General features: G+C 36.0%; 1 protein-coding gene across 1 annotated transcript in view; it reads left to right on the forward strand.

The window, feature by feature from the left end:
* CARMIL1 (capping protein regulator and myosin 1 linker 1) overlaps nucleotides 1–19,262 on the forward strand; it is a 171,405-nt gene that overhangs the window by 89,833 nt on the left and 62,310 nt on the right. The window contains exons 24-26 of the mRNA XM_063098227.1: nucleotides 4,711–4,809; nucleotides 13,265–13,393; nucleotides 15,037–15,168. Coding sequence (XP_062954297.1) covers nucleotides 4,711–4,809; nucleotides 13,265–13,393; nucleotides 15,037–15,168 — 360 coding nt within the window. The remainder of the gene's footprint in view (nucleotides 1–4,710; nucleotides 4,810–13,264; nucleotides 13,394–15,036; nucleotides 15,169–19,262) is intronic.

Here is a 19,262-nt window from a genome sequence, read left to right on the forward strand (position 1 = left end):
AGTGGATTACAACTGGGCAAGCTGCAGACACTACTTAAAAAAGAGTTTCTAGGAAAACCCCAAAATAACATGGGAGACAAAAACAAGGACACTAGAGGAAATGAAGCCTCTGGCACATACAGCTACAGCAGACATTAAACACAGCTTATCTGCTAGCCAGATTAACATAAAACCTCACACTAAAAGTCTGATTACCTTAGTTCTTTCCATCAGATACATCATTTCCAGCTTTCAACAAAAAATTACAAGGCATGTTAAAAGGCAAGAAAAAGCACAGTGTGAAAGAGACAAAGCAAGCATCAGAAGCAGACTCAGATATGACCCAGATTTTAGAATTATCAGGGAATTTAAAATAACTATAATAAATATGTTAAGGGCTCTAATGGAAAAAGCAGACAGCATGCAAGAACAGATGGGTAATGTAAGCAGAAAAATGAAAAATCTTAAGGAAAAGTTAAAAGGAAATGCTAGAGATCAAGAACCTGTAACAAATGAAAAATGCCTTTGGTGAGCTCACCAATAGACTGAAAACAGCTGAGGAAAGAATCACTGAGCTTAAAGATTCAACAGAAACTTTCCAAACTGAATTTCAAAGAGAGAGAGAGAGAGAAAGAAAAAAAAAATGGAAGAAGAAGAAAAAAGAGCAGACTATCCCAGAACTGTGGGACAATTTTAAAAGATATAACATGCACATAATGGGAATACCAGAAGGAAAAGAAAGGAACAGAAGAAACATCTGAAGTAATAACGGCTGAGAAGTTTCCAAAACTAATGACAGACACTAAACTACAGATCCAGAAAGCTCAGAGGACACCAAGCAGGATAAATACCAGAAAAAAAACCCAAAACATATAAACATATGTAGGGGCCAAGTGAAAACTTCTCCTTCAAGCCCTGAAAGTTCTCTGAAAAATCAACTAATAAAGAGAGACTAATATGAAGAAAAGGCTACTTTATTACTACTTTATCATTTTAATGTGCTGGGAGAGGAAATGCATGGGGGAATCACAAGAGAGTAATTTCCCAATTTTCCAGTGGGGTACAGAGATTACCCCCATCTTCATGGGGAAAGGGAAACTGGGATGTAGGTATAAATGATTCTTAGGAGGACGCCATGGGCCCAGAGAGTGTATAATGGCCTAGAACAAAGTCTGTTTGGCCCACAGACTAGACAGTGATTGGTAAATGATTTTCTTCAATATACTGAATGGGACTGAAATAGAAGACAATGTTCTGTGACAAAAGTCAGTCCAGGTGTGTTGACAGACTCCAGTCTTCCTTCCTGTGGTAGGAGTTAAGTTAATGAAAACTCAGAGAAAGGACTAGAAGTAATTGTTGTTGTATCATGAGGGAACAGCTCATCCTGTGCTTTGGAGAGTGACAGGGAGGGGGAAGAAGGTCAGAGAGACCTTGAGGCTGCTGCTTTGTTCCAACATGTCCAAGCACCGTATTTGGGGGTAACAGCTTTCTGCACTTCAACACATGTAGCATTCAAACTGCAGAAAACCAAAAAAAAGAGAAAAGCTTTAAAGAAAGCAGAGGAAAAAACACCTTATGTATCGAGAAACAAGGATAAGGATTGCATTGGATTTTTTTGTCAGAAACCATGTAAATAAGAAGAGAGTGGAGTGAAATATTTAGTGTGTTGATACCAAAAAACCCCATCAGTCTAGAGTTCTATATCTAGTCAAATTACCCTTCAAAAGTGAAGAAATAGAGGCTTTCTGAGATAAAAACTGAGGAAGTGTGTCACCAGTAGATCTGTCTTGCAAGAGATAAAAGAAGTCCTTCAGAGAGAAGGAAAATTGTTAGAGGTTAGAATTTTGGATCTGCATTTATGGATTTCCCTTTCAGAGGGAACAGCATCAGAGAGGGGATAAATGAAGGTAAAATAAAATCCTATTTTTCTTATTGTGAATTGATCTAATAGATGACTCTTTCTTCAAAGTAATAACAATGATGTACTGGGAGGTAATGGTATATGGATAAATGAAATGAATCTCAGCAACATTATAAGGGACAGGAATGGGGAATTGGTGATATTCTGTTATGCGGCACTTGCACTGCTTGTGAACTGATACAATGCTATTTGAAAGTAGATTTGGATTATTTGGGTTTTTTGTTTTTTTTTTTCTTTGTGACCAGTAAGGGGATAGTAACCCTTGGCTTGGTGTCACCGGCACCACGCTCAGCCAGTGAGCGCACTGGCCATCTCTATATAGGATCCGAACCCACAGCCTCGGCGCTCCCAGCGCCACACTCTCCCGAGTGAGCCACAGGGCCGGCCCAGATTTGCATTATTTGTAAATGTATATTGCAGACAGTAGGGCAACCATTAAAAACATTTTTTAAAGAAATGTAATTTATATGCTAAGAGAGAAGAAAAATTAATCATATAAAATGCTTAATTAAAATCAGAGAAGGTAGAAAGAGGGAAAGATAAAAGCAGCAGCAAAGAACATGAGAAATCAGTAGAAAACAGTTACAAACGTGATAGATATTAATCTTACTATATCAAGACACTTTACAGGTCAGAAAATTAAAAATAGTAATTTTTAAGTTCAGTAAGTGCAGTAAGTGGAAACTAAGGACAAACAAAGATGCAAACATTTGTAAAATTTGTGCTTTTTTAATGAAAAATTGGTGAGTGTAAAGCTCATACTTATTTTTCTTATGATACTGTGCTCTTATATATTCAGGTTTTTACTTTAACAGATAGATCTTTGTCTTCTAGAAGAAATATGGCTATTTACTTTTACTCTACTAAAGAAAAAATATTGTGATTCCATACTCAAAAAAATAAGTTTGGGTTTTGTTTTTAATATAATATTTCTTTATTTAAAACCAGGCTTTTGTTTCTTGTGCTGCTGCTGTTTTCAGCAGTGAGACTGCACATGTCTAACTGGCCCTAGACAATCTCCCAGCTCGCCCTCTGCTGTCTAGGGGACCCAATGAACTTGACAATGAATCATTTTGGCCCTTCTCTTTCCATTTGACCTTAGCCTGGCCCTCAGTCCTTAACCCTCAGGAGGTCGGTTTTCTGTCTTTGGTCTGGAATGATGCTGCAAGGAACGTTTCCCTTGTTCATCTAAGACATGAATAATTTCAGTGGTGATGTGTACATGAGTGACACTAAAGACACTTGAAATTGTTATTCTTTCTTCCTCTTGAGTTGATTTTTAGAAACAAGCTTTGGGTATTATTTTCCTAAAAAAAATTCCTTTCTGGCTTAAGTCTGTGAAGCACACCATGTGCACCTGGGGAAGGTCCAGAAAGGCACGGGCCAGCCTTGGGTGTGTGACCTCCTGATTAAGGAGACTGCTCTCAGACCTGGGTCACAGCCAGCACCCTGCAAGGGCAAATGTAAAAAGATAAAAAACAAAGCAAAGGGATCCGAAGCTGGGTGGTGGTGTGTGCTTGTCATATTTCAGGCAAGAATCTTCCTAGCAAGAAATTTTACATTGATGGTAATGTCACCTTGGAAAGAGACCACTTCTTGGGAAGCAGCAAGAGAAAGTTAATGTAATATAATGTCAAGGCATTAATGTGTCACTTTAATGATGTTTCATTGCAGGGATCTTTTCATTTTTGTAATTTCTTCATTTATATTTAGCAGGAAGGTACGTTTTGTTCTGCTTTATAGTTTCCAGAGATGATAGTAATTATCATCTATATTTTAATTGTTCCTAATTGGTATTAAGTGGTAGTGATTTTAGCATATGGAAAATTAAAATGAAAATGTAATAATACCGAGAACTTCAGTTATTAGACGTTCTTAACCAGGGAACTGTAGTGACAAATTAAAAGCCATATGGTTAAGTGGTATTATTAAAAACAAAAACAGCAAGTAAAAAAAAATAAAAATAAAAAAAAGGCACAATTTACCCATCTCAAATAAAAAACATCTTTATAGGTATTCATCATTCCCCACAGTTAACCCTGTATTTTTTGTTCGTGTATATTCACTGCATATTGTTGTTCTTAACTGCTTTATTTCAATCTAATTATCATTTGTCCATTTGAATTTTTCACAGGGGATTGTGTATAAATTACAGGTTGTCAAACAACTTCAGGTTTCTTATTTTCTGGGCAAATCCATTTTCTTATTTGATATAATTTTACCGAAATCAGTCCTACTTTTGAGAAAATATGAAAACCTGATGGATTAATGAAATTAGCATATGTCTTTGAGGTGTACCAGCCTGTGTCCTTCAAATTCTGTAGCTATTCTCTCTTTTTTTCCTCTAAGATAAAGATTTTTCTAAGAGCTGTGGATTCTTCAACTGGAATAAGGCTAAGAGGTTCAGAGAGTATCATCTGGGGGTATTTATTTAGCTTCTTAACTGTTTGGTAGTTAAAAACTCCTTCAAGAGAAGGATTAAAGACTGCATGCAGGACAGGGATGAAAAGTCACGAGGTGGGGTCTCTAACCCTGCAAGCAAGTAAACACTTGCTTATCTTTGTCAGCTACTGAGTCACATAAAAATGACTTCACTTACCAGAAAGTTAAATTTCTAACCAAAAACACCAATACTAAATCACAAGGAAAGTCACTTTCCCCATTCCATATGTTTTATGGGTTCAAGGCACTGGTAGGATATGTATCTTAGTGCTTTGGTTTTAAGTTCAGCAACTGACTGTTTCACGTATAACTTTATGCTCTGCTGAGTTGAAATGTGTTCTTGAGAGATCCATGTGCTTAATTTCCAGATAGAAAACTATCTGCTCCGGAATCACGAGACTAGAAAATACCTTCAAGAGCAGGCCTACCGCCTGCAGCAGGGTATTGTCACCAGCACCACCCAGCAGGTAAGGGGGCACCTGCTGCTTTCTCCTCCTTACTCTCAGCTGACACTTCTGAGAGCAAAGGACTTCTCACATTTGAGGCATTCCCAATGCAACAGTAAGAACTGGCTTCTGAAAATGACAACAAATGTAAAGAGAGTTTGAAGGAAGATGTAAAGGGAGGAAAATGTAGGCTAATTCTAATGCTAAATATGTACTTTTAATTGTTGGTTTTGTGCCCTTTAAGATTGTCAGTAAGAATGTATTTTAGATTTATGTGCAAATATTAGGAACTCTTGATTATAGATAATAAAATGTGAGGGAAGGTGATCAAATTTGCTACTCTGGAGACATTCTGTTCCTTTCTCTCTATGCCTTTGCATGTCCAAGAGTAGGATACAAATTCCCAAATTCTTCTGAATAATTAAGTTTGTTGAATATTAATTAGCACATAAATGCTGAAGAGAAACTGAGGTGCTTTTCTTTTACCTCATTCTTCTCTCTACCCAATATTACAGGGGAAACAAAGAATTATAATAATAATAATAATAACAACAATAATAATAATAATAATGTGGAATATTTTTCTCTAAAAAATGAACTAAAAACAAGGATCATAAAATATTTGAGGAAAACTGTGTCAAAGAAAGAGCACGATAAAAGAACAGAGCTCAGATAATTCAGAGTACAGTAGAGGACTTTAAAAAAATTGTAATTAATAAGTTCAGTGGGACTTGAGGGAATATGTTCATAAAATAATAGGCTGCTATGAAAAGGAGTTAGTTGGAGAACTAGAATCAATGCTTAGAAATTAAAAATATGATAACTAATACAGAATTAAATAAACTGATAGGACACAAACTAAGCTATTCCTCTGGAAGAAAAGTGGAGAAAATCTTTGAAACATGTAGTAAAAGGACCAAAAGTTGAAAAATATGAAAGAAAAGTAAGTCAAAATGGTAAATAGATTCAAAATGACCAATAGACTTCTAATAGGAGCTTTGAAGTTAAAAATGAGAGAAAACAGAGGGCAGAAAATAATAGAAAACCATTTCACATGAGTCTTGGGGTTGATATAACCCATTGGAATTGATCAGAATAAATGTGCAAAAGACTCGCACCTGGATATATCCTGGTGAAATCTCAGAACACCTAGGCAAAAGAAAAAAATCTTTTTTTTTTTTTGGTCTTTTTCGTGACCGGCACTCAGCCAGTGAGTGCACCGGCCATTCCTATATAGGATCCGAACCCGCGGCGGGAGCGTCGCTGCGCTCCCAGCGCCGCACTCTCCCGAGTGCGCCACGGGCTCGGCCCAAAAGAAAAAAATCTTAAAGAGTGCCAGAGAGAATAAATGGGCTATCTTGCCAAGGTATCTAGAACCAATTCTTAGTATCCATCCCAGTTACTAGAAGCAAACAAGGTAATGCCATCTAAATTCAGAAGGAGATTTATTTTGGACTAAAAATTATATACCTCGTCATCTTATCAATCAGATGTGAGGACAGAATAAACATAATTTTTATTTTGTTTTTATTCTGTCCTCACATCTGATTGATGAGATGACTAGGTATAGGGATGGCCAGTTGCTCACTTGGGAGAGCGTGGTGCTGACAACACCAAGTCAAGGGTTAAGATCCCCTTACTGGTCATCTTTAAAAAAATAATAATAATAAATAAATAATACTAATAATAATAATTTTTATTTTGGATTAAGAAATTTTACCCCCACATACACCGTATGAAAAAAGTTACTTGAGGAAATTCCCAAACAAGAAAGTACACAGTATGAGGTGTAAGTAGGAAACTGTAGCAGAAATGATATCATAGAAGTTGTAAAAGCTAAAGGCAGTTTTAAAAAATCACTGCTCTGGGACAGTCTACTTTGAGCTGTGTCTCATGACATAAGGCCCATAATCATAATTTTGTAGCTACATTTTAGAAGGTTTGGAGTTTTGATATCAACTTAGATAAGAAAGGAAAATGTAATTATTGTTATATAACAGGATGTAAATATGAAAATCTTGATAATGTAAAAGTAACAAAACAAAAATTAAGAGTCGAAGAGGGAGAAAGTTGGGTGGTAGCATAAGCATGCTACATTTTTTTAGTTTTTATTTCATGGAATCAGCAGCAATTTTCTGTAATTCATAAATCAGTACATAAAAATAAGTGTGCTGTTTAAATTTAAAGTGGAAGCCACCAGAAGAATTAAAGAAGCAGACGGTTTTCAAAAGTGATTATCTCTATAGATTGAAAGGAACTGACTGGTAGGGAAATTTTTGTCATTTTATACCGTTTATATGGTTTGCACTATTTTCTTACCTTGTGTAGATATCATTTAATATTTTGTTGTTCTTTCTTAAAAGAGAATGAAAGAAAGTTATCCATAATAAACACATTATGTATAATATTCTAACTAGGTAAATTATGGATGACTGCATAGATTTGCATAGAGGTTTATCAAAATGTTAATGATGGTTATCTCAGGTGGTGTGATTAGGCGAGTTTTCCTCTCATACTTCTTGGTATGGTTTGAAGGCTTTACAGTAAACATGTATTATTTAAATAAGAAAAAGTAAACCAGTATGTGTTGAGAAAAAAAAAAAAAGTTATTAGTGAAGTAGCAGGACTTTTGAGAAAGAAAAACCTTATTTTGCCTTTACCAGTGCCTTGAAAATCTAATTTCTTTTCCTGCAAGAGACTAATATTAGCTTAGTACTTTATGGTTTACTGCTATTTCCTAGTTTTAGTATTTACCATTAAAAGCATTGAAAGTTAAACTGAAACTTTCCTTGTGTTCCTTTATGAACTACTGTAATGCAGTCTTCTTTTCCTAATACAATATCTTTCCAACTTTTTTCCTAACTCAGAGGGGATTTTGCCCATCCGGAAAAATTACTGCAGCAATCTTTCATACTTATGCTTAAAAGTATGTTTCATCTTCTCAATCGAGAGGAAATTGCACACAGGAGTAGAGGTTTAATTCTGCATAGTTGGCATCATTCTGAATTATTTGAGTCATTATGTAGTAGGTATATTGCCACCTTTTCACTGTGGGGATTTCTTAGGATATTATGATGAGCAATTTTCAGACTTTAATCATTTCAGGCACTTTAGGAGGGATTTACCTTGAAGTTTCCAGAACTCTGAATACAGAGAGAATAGACCCTTTGTGACTAATGTCGTTGCCAACCTCATAGCCAGTCATAATTCTCAGGTGACACTGAATAATTAAAGTATGTTTTAATGAAACATTGAGATCTCCTAACTGTTCATGTATTTGTTTTTGTCTGTTGACTTTGATTAGGAAGGATTTTTATAAGACTCAACACTGGACATTCTACTACTCCTTTTTTTTTTTGGTGGGGGGGCTTGCCACAGGGATCGAACCCTGGACCTTGGTGTTATCTTATCAGCATCACGCTCTAACCAATTGAGCAAACCAGCCAGCCCTCCACCACTACTCTTGATCCCTTTTTTCCCACCTCATAAAACCTCTTAATCAGGAGTCAGCAAACTTTTTCTGTAAAAAGCTTTATAGTAAATATTTTAGGCTTTGCAGCCTATCGAGTCTCTGTTGCAACTACCCAACTCTGATGATGTAGAGTGAAAGCAGCCATAGACACTATGTGAATGAATGAATGTGTCTGTTACAATAAAACTTTATCTGTAAAAACAGGCCCAGAATTCCTTGCTTGCCAAGCTCTTCTTTTTATTTTTCTTACCCTAAGGAAAAAAGCAAAAAATGCAGTTTTACTGCTTAATTCCCTCAGCATATTCTCTCTCCTTTCTTTCATGTGCACATTTTTCACTTGAAGTCATAACTTGTTTTTGCTTCACACCCACTTTGTAACCTTTTGAAACCTGACCTCTGTCCCTATCTTTCTTCTGAAATGACTGTCTCAGTGGTCTCTTCATCACTAAGTCCAGGGGCCTCCTCTTCTTTATCATTTGATAAAAGGAGGCAGTGTAGTACAGTTAGGAACTTGGGCTCTCAAATCAGATGGTCCAGATATAAATCTGGGCTCTGCTGTATGAACTTATATTAGTCATTTAGTAATTCTTTAAGCCTCAGTTTCTTCATCTGTAAAATGGGCATGAATGATAGTATGTGTCTCAGAAGGTGCCATGCCATGAGGATTAAATGAGATAATGCATGCAAAGTATTTGGTTCCTCACCAGTAAACATTAATGTTTGTTGCTGTTATTTTTATTATCAAAATTACCATCATTATTTTTGACCACCTCATCTTTCTTAAAACTTATTTATCAGTTCATTAGACACTGTGCCATTCTGAACATCTTTCTACCACTCTTGTGTCTTGTCTGTCTCCTCTCTAAACAATTCTTTCTTCTTTCATCTCCCAAATGTAGCATTTTTTCAAAGTTTTGTACTTAGTGTTTTTTTCCTTTGCCTATCTAATCTGCTTCTGCTATTTTAACTCTCTCATTGTGGATGACTGCTGGCTCTAACACTTCAGTGCCTGTTTCTTTCCAGAGAGTTCTATCTTTTCAATTACTTTTTCAGCATCTCCACCCATATGGCCCTCTGAGATATCAAGGTCATTGAGACCAGACCCATCCTTTTGAACTCCTGATTTTGTCATTTCTCTGTGACATCATCATTCACTGAGGGTGGAACCCACAGAGTCAGCTTGGGCTCTTTATTTGCTTTCGTCTTCTGGCGGCCACTGTCCCCTGTGCATTTACCTTTGATGTGTCTTTGTAGCATTCTTTTCCTTCTACAGCCAGCCCTCTTGCCAAGGTGTTTTTCCTAACTCTCTTCTACCTCTTCTTTTTCAAGAACTGCAAGAACCAGTTTTCCCATCTTCCATGTCTCCTTCTGCTTTCTTACACCGTCTTGCCTTAACCTATTGTTGTAATCGATCTCCTTCTAAAATAGGTGTTTTTGTTCCTAAGCAGGAAATAGGAGTTCTGAGTGTCTGGATATGCCACTGCTTGTGTTCATTCTTTTGCTTAAAATTTCCTTCTCTTTTCTCAATCTGTAGAAATATTTCATGACCCAGCTAAAAGCTATCTTTAACCTCAGGTAGGTGTGATCCCTTCTTTTTCTGAAATCTTTTGGAAGTTTCTGTCATTCATTTATCATTGAATAAACACTTATAAGGGGTCTGTGATATGGCAGCACTGTTGTGGAAATGGGGATTCAGCAATGAAGAGAGTAAATGTACATGTCCTTGTGTATGTTATATTAGGTTGCACTTTCTATCTTGTGTTACTGTTAACTGTGAATATTTCTTTCCACTTCTAGGTTTTTAAGTTTTTCAGGACCGTATCTCTCCAGTGCCAGGTTTTCTGTATATTTCTCTTGAATTAAAGAAATAGACATGGAGGAAGATGAAATTTTTCTGAGTAAGATATTTGTTGGGACTGAGAACAGTTGTAACCAATTGTGAGCAACCAAAGATGGCATTTATTGCTAATAGTTCTAAGTCCAGCACTTAGGTGGAACAGCCTAATATATTTGAAAAAGCCTAAATAGTCATCAGCAAGTGGGATATGAGTTGGTGGTGTGACATGGTTGCCAGAGAAGCCAATTTGACTCATACCACATTAATGGAAATATACTTTCTGCAGTAAGGGAGGTGATAGCTCTGTTCACTTCTGTGCTTACCAGTCCACTCCTCCTGTGTTACAATCCATTTTATTAAGGGGGCATACTTCATGAGGTCCTAGATGGAAGAGAGAATTCAGAGAAGTGACATGGGGGCATAGGCGTCAGGAACCACAGAACTGTGTCATTGTAGGAATGGTAAACGGAACTGGAAATATTAATTCTGGAGAAAAGAAAATTCAGGAAAAAAGCTGTGTTCAAATATGTGCAAGACTGTCACATGGAAGAGAGAGTGGGATTGTTCAGGGTGTTCTCAAGGGGAAGGTGTGGGACCTGTAGGAAGGACATAAGACAGATTAGGACTCAATAAAGACCATGTTCAAAAATGACGGAGTACATTTCCTTAGGAGGAAATGAGCTTCTCATTGACTGTGACAGTCAACAGCTTTTCTGAGTTGCTTTAGAAAAATTGAACACTAGGTGGTTAGGGCAAAGTAGGGAGGTTAAACTGAAGAGCCCCAGTGTATTCATCTACTATGAGAACTTCCAGTGAGATAACCCAAAAGATTATAGTCGCTCAGAATGCAGTCTCCTTTATTTTGCACATTTATGTACCATAGGAACTTAAATTATGAACTGACGAACACCTTGATGCCCTTTTTTTCACAATTTTCAATTTGCTCTGTGCACAATCATTTTATGTCATCTTAAGTCAGTAACTTAACTTTTCTGGGCATTGAACTCTTTTGTGGTAAAGCATCTGAATGTGATCTGTTGGGCTACGCTAAACTTTAGTAAATGGATGTTCAGAAGAACCTGTGAGACATGAGATTTTATGTCTTAGTTGAATTGAAGAACTGAATATTTATGTTTCTTTTGGATATGGCTAAAAAATGTTCCACTTGAAGACCACTTTTGTTGAGTTCATTTAAATCTCTCCTTGGTGAATGCTTAATGGCATACATTTCAGGAGTATCTCTGGTCTCTCATGATTATTAAAAATGATCAACTTTATAGTGCCATATCCACATGCCTCTCAAATTAGCTTTTTGTGTCCCCTGATGTATATTAGTTCCTTTCTTAGTATGTGGTTTATTTGTGTCTTGAAATTAGATATTCATTCGTGGTAAGATATGAATTATTGCTGACTGGTTTTTGCTTCAGGAAGCCCAGATCAATGCAATAGTTAGAAGACTTGAAATTCATGTCAATTAAGAAGATTTTTTAAAAACATAGTTAGCTCTATGCAGGGCATTGTGTAAACACAGAAAGTTAAGATATGATTCTTACTTACTGGCGTAGATTTTAGTGAGATAGAGAACATGATATGGGAAGCATTATTCATATAACTTCTTTTTCCTATGTAGAGCTCAAGACAGTTCACTTACGTAGCTCAAACATTTTACAGCTATAGGAGCTGCTCTTAATATACGTCAACATTGGCATTACTGACCCTTTATCAACAGAATAGGTGCTTCAAGTGGTGTTACTCTACTGGATTGTCTTCATAATACACTAGAAAAGAAGATGGGGTAGACACGAACCTGATTTTACAAAAGAGAGATGACAGTACTACAGCAAGTAGACACAGGCTCTGCAATCAGACCTTAAGTCTTCTGAGTGGTATAGTAAAGTATCTATTATTTTGGAATTTATGGAGGAAATTTGGCTTTCTATATAGTCATGCACCACATTTTGATCAATGGCAGACTGCATGTATGGCAGTGGTCCCATAAGATTATAATGGCTGCTCCATATAGCCTACGTGTGTAGTAGACTATGCCATCTAGGTTTGTGTAAGTACACTGTTACGTTTGCACAACGATGAAATTGCCTAAAGATGCATTTCTCAGAACATATCCCTCTCGTGAAGCAGTGCATGTCTGTAGTTGTGATACCAAACAATTCAAAAAAGATAGAGAAGTGTGAATTTAACTAAAAAGGAGTATCGTTAGATTGTCTCCTCTGCCAAATGAATTATTGGGTGAGGTGGGACCTTTGACATGTAAGGTCTCTGCAGAATTAATAATTTTTAAGAATCATGACAACCTGCATCTCTGATCAAAATATTGGAGAAACTTTTTAAACCACATTGGTTATCTTTCTCCTCAGACTTTTTAGCTTTCTTCAGGCTTCTCTGTATAAACACAAATACAGCAGAGCATAATCTGACCCTTCTGTAGTATTTTTTATCTACCATAGTGATCATCACTTCCCTATGGGTTGTATATTTAAATTCATGGAACAACTGAAAATTATTCAGGTGCATATAACCTGGGAGAAGGACCTTATTGAAATAGAAATTAGATGTTTTTAACTTCAGTGTCACCTCTGTTAATACAATGAAATCTCTACTTTTAAAATTTTTTGGTGGCTCTTAAATATATTTAGAAAAATACTGAAAAAAAAAAAGTCAATTTCCAGGGGATGTTCTGATTTTCAGACCAACTGGCCACGGACATCATTTTGTAGTCCTCTCAACAGCCTCAGTGTTGCACATCGTTTGTTTCCTCAGTACCTAACACGATGTCATTATAGAGGGTACTCAGTAAAAGTTTATGGAGTGTTACTATTTAGCAGTGTCACTGAGTAAGCTACAAGATTCTGAATCATCAAGAGGTGTTCTCTTTTGTTCTACATGCTGCAATTCCTAAGGCAGGAAAGGGGACCGAAATGCCTTACATGTTTTTTTGGAGTTAATATTGCCAGAGGTTTCTTACATGAGTAGTTAAACTACATTAACAGTTGGCTATAAGCTGCATCCTCAGAGATTCCAGTTAGAAGGTTTCATCCTCATGCATTCCGTGTTTCCTGGTTTTAATCCTCCTTCACTCTGTTTTCTTCTTTCTGAATATTGGCTGTGCTGACTTGGATACTTGCTGTCATGGTTCTGGTTTGGAGCAGATGATTGACAGAATATGTGTGAAAGTCCAAGATCATCTTAACTCCTTACGAAATTGTGGGGGAGATGCCATCCAGGAAGACTTGAAATCAGCAGAACGGCTCATGCGTGATGCGAAGAACTCTAAAACAGTGAGTTTCACTTCAGGCTATGTGACAATCTGATGTGATAAGAAAGTTTTTTTAAAATTCAGTGTTAGAAACTAGTTCCAAACTTCTTTACCTCTTTACTCAATTCCAGTGTTACTAACATTTGGCCAAGTGAACTGAATTAGTCTTTGCCTCGTTTGTGTACCCATGGTAATTACCGATAACCAAGATGTGGAATAAAAAGCAGAAGGCCAATGGGATTTACAAAGGACGTAATTGGGCCCTGAATAACTGAGGGGTAGCTGTAGTTTAAATTTCATTCCAAGCTGTCACCCTTAAAAGGAAGCGTCTCTCACAGTAGAATTTGGTCTTCAATGTGTGTCTTAGTAGAGGAAGGATTGAGAGCCAGAAAATCTAGGATTTTGTTCTGGTTCTGCTGTGAGAATCACACCGTCATTGAATGTCATGAGTATGAGGAGCTGTGCGGATTCTTCAAATACTTTTGTAATTCAATAAGAAATACATATTTGGTCTTTGTCCCCCGTTTCAGAAACAGAGTTCCTAAATCCTTTGTAATTTCTTGAGTGATAGGGGTGATAGGAGCATCTTTTGTTATTGATCACAAGTCCCTTCCACCACACCAGAGTTTACCCTAATGAGGTGACTCATGGGTGACCCCTAGATGGCTTCAGAATGGTGGCTGGTTACCAGGGGGACCAACCATGTGATTAGAGCATCAGCTTTTTCAGCCCCACCACTGGACCTCCTGGGAGGAGAGAGGGGTTGGAGATTAAGTTAGTCATCAATGGCCAATGATTTAATCAGTCACTCCTATGTGATACAACCTCCGTAAAAATCTCTAAATAGTGGGGTTCAGAGAGCTGGGTTGGTGAACTCATCATGGTGATAAGAGGGTGGTGTACTCAGAGTGGGCATGGAAGACCCCCACACTGCCCAACCCCTATACTTTATCCTATGCCTCTTTTCTGTGGGGCTATTCCTGAGTTGTGTTCTTTATAAAAAGCCATTAAACGTAAGTAAAATGTTTTTCTGAGTTCTCTGAATCATTCAAGCAAATTATCAAACCTGAGAAGTGGGTTGTGGGAACCTCTTGAATTTATAGCCAGGTGACCAGAAGTACCAGTGACAACCTGGGACTTACGACTGGCATCTAAAGTGGGGACACTCTTGTGGAACTGATCCTTTCACCTGTGGGATCTAATGCTATCTCCAGGTAGATAGAGTCAGAATTGAATTGTAGGACATGCAGTTGGTGTATGCAGATAATTGGAGAATTCCCGAGTGTGGCAAACTGCTAATGCTTTTGGTGACAAAAGTGTTGTGAGTGAAAACAGTTAAACTCTCATAGCCCAGATGAGGACAGTGAGGCAGGAAAGGATAATGTATTGTTCCTGTGGTTTCAAAACTGCTTAATGACAGAAGTGGACAAGTGGAGGTCTCCAAATCCCAGTCTACTGTTTCTTAGGGTTGTAAAGATTTATTGAATAAAAAAGTGAATGCTTATAAAGACTCTGGACCTCAGTTTATTAATCTGTGCAAAAAGCCTTTGATTGAGAATAGATTAGCCCTACTATTTCCAGACCCTTTTCATTAACTCTGCAGTGACTTTGGTGCTTATGAAATATTTGTTCAGTTATAGAGGTTACTTTTTATTTTTCTTACAGTTATTACCAAATTTATACCATGTTGGTGGTGTGTGTTGGGCGGAAGCCAGTGGCTTGTTATCCAGTCCGATTCAGGAGACCCTGGAATCAATGGCTGGAGAAGTCACAAGAGTTGTAGATGAACAGCTGAAGGTTTGTGGTTTTTGTTATTTGGGAAATGAAATTATGTGACTGTGTATGATAGCATTTTATATCATAGCTACTATGTTTTATAGATTTGTGTGTGAACAGATGCACATGTAAGTAAAAATCGAATAGTGTGTCTTTTCCATCTTCATTTATAAGTTTTAGAATAACTTCTTATATAAGAATTCAAGTAAAAATCAATTTCATTTTCAATGGTAAACCTGTAAATGTACTTAATGTATGGTAGGTTGCCACTGATAAAGGAATGATTGATTTCTATTTAGAAGGCCAAAAGAGAAGTCTGCTTCAGGAAAAAATGTCTTCTATTGTTGCGTTTGATTTAGAGAATGGGAAAGGTGATAGGAACTCTGCCTACAGTACCTAGATGCTGCTTACGTAGGGAGTCTGCCACTAGGTAAAGAGATAACAGCCCTTGTAAGGAGCTGGTTGAAAGACTAGGAAAGGTATTTGGAATAAAGTTACAAGGCACTCAAAATAGAAAGACCTGCCTACAGGCTCACCCACCGAAATAAGGTAGGAAAAAAGTCTCTAAAGTTCTAGGGGTGGGGTAGCGTAACCTAAGACCAGCTTTTTCTTAAGGTAACTTTAAAAAGCAGCTACACCAGAGAAATTTCACATTCAGAAAGTTTTTATCGCTTCCAATCTGCCTTTCAGGGATGCCTTTAGAAACCTTGTCTAAATTTCTATTATTATTTGGTCTGTTTTCTTCTGAGAACACAATTGTTGTAGCTCGTAGGGATTTGATGTGCAACTCAATAATAACTGCAACATGGTAATTACTCTTTGAAAATTGAGTTAATGAGGGTGGAAAATGCTGTGGATTTTTTTTTTTTTTTAGGAGTTTAAGCCCCTGTCTTTATATAATAAAGAGAAACTCGTGTGTGTCATTTTAATTTTATTTAACTGTGATTATTTTGAATCCTCAGATTGGTGGAAAAAGGACGAATTGGTTGTAGAGTTCTGCTAGACCATTTGTGACTTCATAGCACTTATTTTTTCCTCCATGAAGGATAAATATGTAAAAAGGATAATTTCTTATATATTTAAAGCAAAATCAGCTTTGTTCCTTATTTCTGACTGTAAAAAAATGAAACTTACTCTTTGTGAAATGTTTAAACAATAGTAACTCGTATAAAAAAATGAAAGTAAAAATCACCCCAGAGATAGTGTCACTTAATATTTTAGTGAATTTCCAGACATTCTCTGCCTACAAACACAATTTTATATATATGTGGTCATACTCTACATACTGATTAGTAACGTTTTCATTTTCGGTACAATCTCATGAATACATTTCTGGATTGGTGAATAATCATTATCATTTTAATGACTACCTGGTATTCCATTATATGGATGTACCAGCATAATTTATTTTCTAATTTCTGATTAATTCTTTTAGGGTAAATTTCTATAATTGACCCACTGCTAGGTCAAACAGTACATACTTTTTATACTTTCATATATATTTGCAAATTGCTATCCAGTAGTGTAGGCAATCACTCATTTTGCCACATCCTCAGCAACACTAAGTATATCAACCTTTTAATATTTTTTAATGTAATGGGCTAAAAAAAACCTCATTGTGTCTTTTGGATTTCTTTAATAATCTGGTGGTACAGAAAGTAATTTCACTATCCTTTTGTATTTCTTCTTTTGTAAGTAACCTATTTGTACCCATTGCCTAATTTTATTCTCTAAAGTATTTGTAAGAATTTCTCACATACTAAAAATTGACTGGCATTTAAATCAATATGAAACATTGTAACAGGACCTTTTCTCTCAAACAGCTTCAATCTGTTACTTGTTATTTTAACTGATCTAAACCACAAATTATCCCTTATACCTTTGGTGTCCATTTCTTTCCCATTGCACTGATTGGTTGAAATCAACTCTTGTCAGTCATTCTTGGGAGGAAGTAGAAGACAGATGTTTGAAGTAAAGGGCATTTGAAGCTTTAAAGCCTGAAATAACATAACTATATTTAGAACCCAAAATATTTTTCTGTAAATTGGCATTCCCTACATTTTTTTTTTTTCAGATTCAGATGCTCTTTTTTTCTTTCTTTCTGACAAATTATAGTTGCATGCATTTGTGGGGTACAATGTGATGTTCTGAGAATATATAATGCGGTATGATTAAATCAAGCTAATTAACATATCCATCATTTAGCTACCATTTTTTAATGGGACTTTTTTAAAAATGAAGATATGTTCATCTATTTGTTAAAATAACAAACACATAAACTGAATAACAGTTGAATAACAAAATACTTTGTAGAAAGTAGTCCTTTACATTTTCACAAAAACTGGAGATGTAAAATTTATTAAAATTTACATATTTTATAATCTCTACAGTTATTTGAAATAGTTCTCTAAAGTCTTCTGAAAGCATGAAAATATCAAATTAAGTTCAACAGAGGAAGATGAATAAACTTTTCAAAGGCAAATTAATTTCTACACAAATCAATACGTCCACTCAATAAAAAGAAATCAAGAACAGAAATTAAACATCTAAATTTAGCAATACAAATCACATAAAGAAATCAGTAAAGCAGAATATAAACACAAAGGCAGTTCAGAAAGTTCATGGAAAAATAGAATTGAAAGATAATGCAAATCTTTCCATGACCTTTTTTTGTTGTTTAAGTTTTTCTTCTTTTTTTTTAAAAATACTAAGATCTTAGAAAATATGTTCTCTGACCACAATAACAGAAGGAAATTTAGAAAACTCACAAATGTGTTGAAATTAAAAAACATCTTCCTAAATAAACAATGCGTTCCCTACATTTTTTGATGCTGACTTCTTTGACCAGTTGTTAAATGTCACTGGTGTTCTCCATTCATCACCACTTCCTTATTTGCAAATATTATAACTTGCTTTTCTCTCATTCTCAGTATCTTCAAGGTCCCAGTTCCTCAAAGGGCCTGTTTTTTGGGTTTTTTCCCCCTCTGTTCCCTATTCACTTATTTTCGTTACTCTGAATCCTTCTGAGTTTCAAGTTCCTTTCCCTTTGGGGATGTCTGGCATGAATTATAGATTTTCAACCAAAACTTCTTAATTAAATGTTACTTATTAATTTTCTTTTAACTGTATGTATATTTAATTTTTAATACTTTCAATAGACTGTAGACAGTTTACTTCCTTTCTACTTCCTTCCAGTTTACCTAAGTGGACATTTTACTGTTTTTTAAAAAATTGATCATTTGTCTATCTACATAGCCTTCCAATGCATTGATTTTCTTAAAATTATGTACAAAAAATATTTTTATGATAATCAATATTTTTTCTTATTAAACTACTGTTATTTGTTTCACTCTAGTATCAAATATCTCTGGTTAAAAAGAGTCCTTTTTCTATTTCCCAAATTCTCTAAAATTAACATGTTATGCTAGCAAGAGTAAAGCAGATGGATCATTCTGTAAAAGAGAAAAAAAAAAGAAAGAAAAAATGTTATTTTGTAAAATAAGTTTTTATTATAATAAATGGATGAGAAAAAAAAAAAAAAAAAAGGAAGCTAATCAGGCCTAGATTTGTGTCCTGGATTTGTTACTACCTAACTATGTGCTCCAAGTCAGTTGGCTAACTTCTGGACCAATTTTCCCTGTGCAAAATTGTCTTGGTCTTATGATAGTCAAGGGGATTTCTTTCAGCTTTAATATTCAATCACCCTATATCATGGCCAGTGATAGACATTTTGAATATTGGATGAGAATAATTTCAAATACCTCTTTTGAGCCATCTTTTAAAACTATTATTTCAGAAAGCAAAAGAAATGGCCAAATAAGCCAACCTTCTTAGTATACTTTCTGGAAGAAAAGAAAACAGTATGTTTGGAGAAGTTTCCTCTTAGAAAGAAAGTGATGTTTTCTCTGGACTTCTCTGTTTTAGGTGTTTGGGTTTTTTTTTTGACCAGTAAGGGGATTGCAACCCTCAGCTGGGTGTCGTCTGCACCAGCCATCCCCATATAGGATCCGAACCTGCGGCCATCCCCATATAGGATCCGAACCTGCGGCCTCAGCGCTACCAGTTCTGTGGTCTCCCAAGTGAGCCAGGGGGCTGGCCTATGTTTTAGGTGTTTT

Source organism: Cynocephalus volans, chromosome 5, assembly GCF_027409185.1.
Source record: "Cynocephalus volans isolate mCynVol1 chromosome 5, mCynVol1.pri, whole genome shotgun sequence".
Classification (NCBI taxonomy): domain Eukaryota; kingdom Metazoa; phylum Chordata; class Mammalia; order Dermoptera; family Cynocephalidae; genus Cynocephalus; species Cynocephalus volans.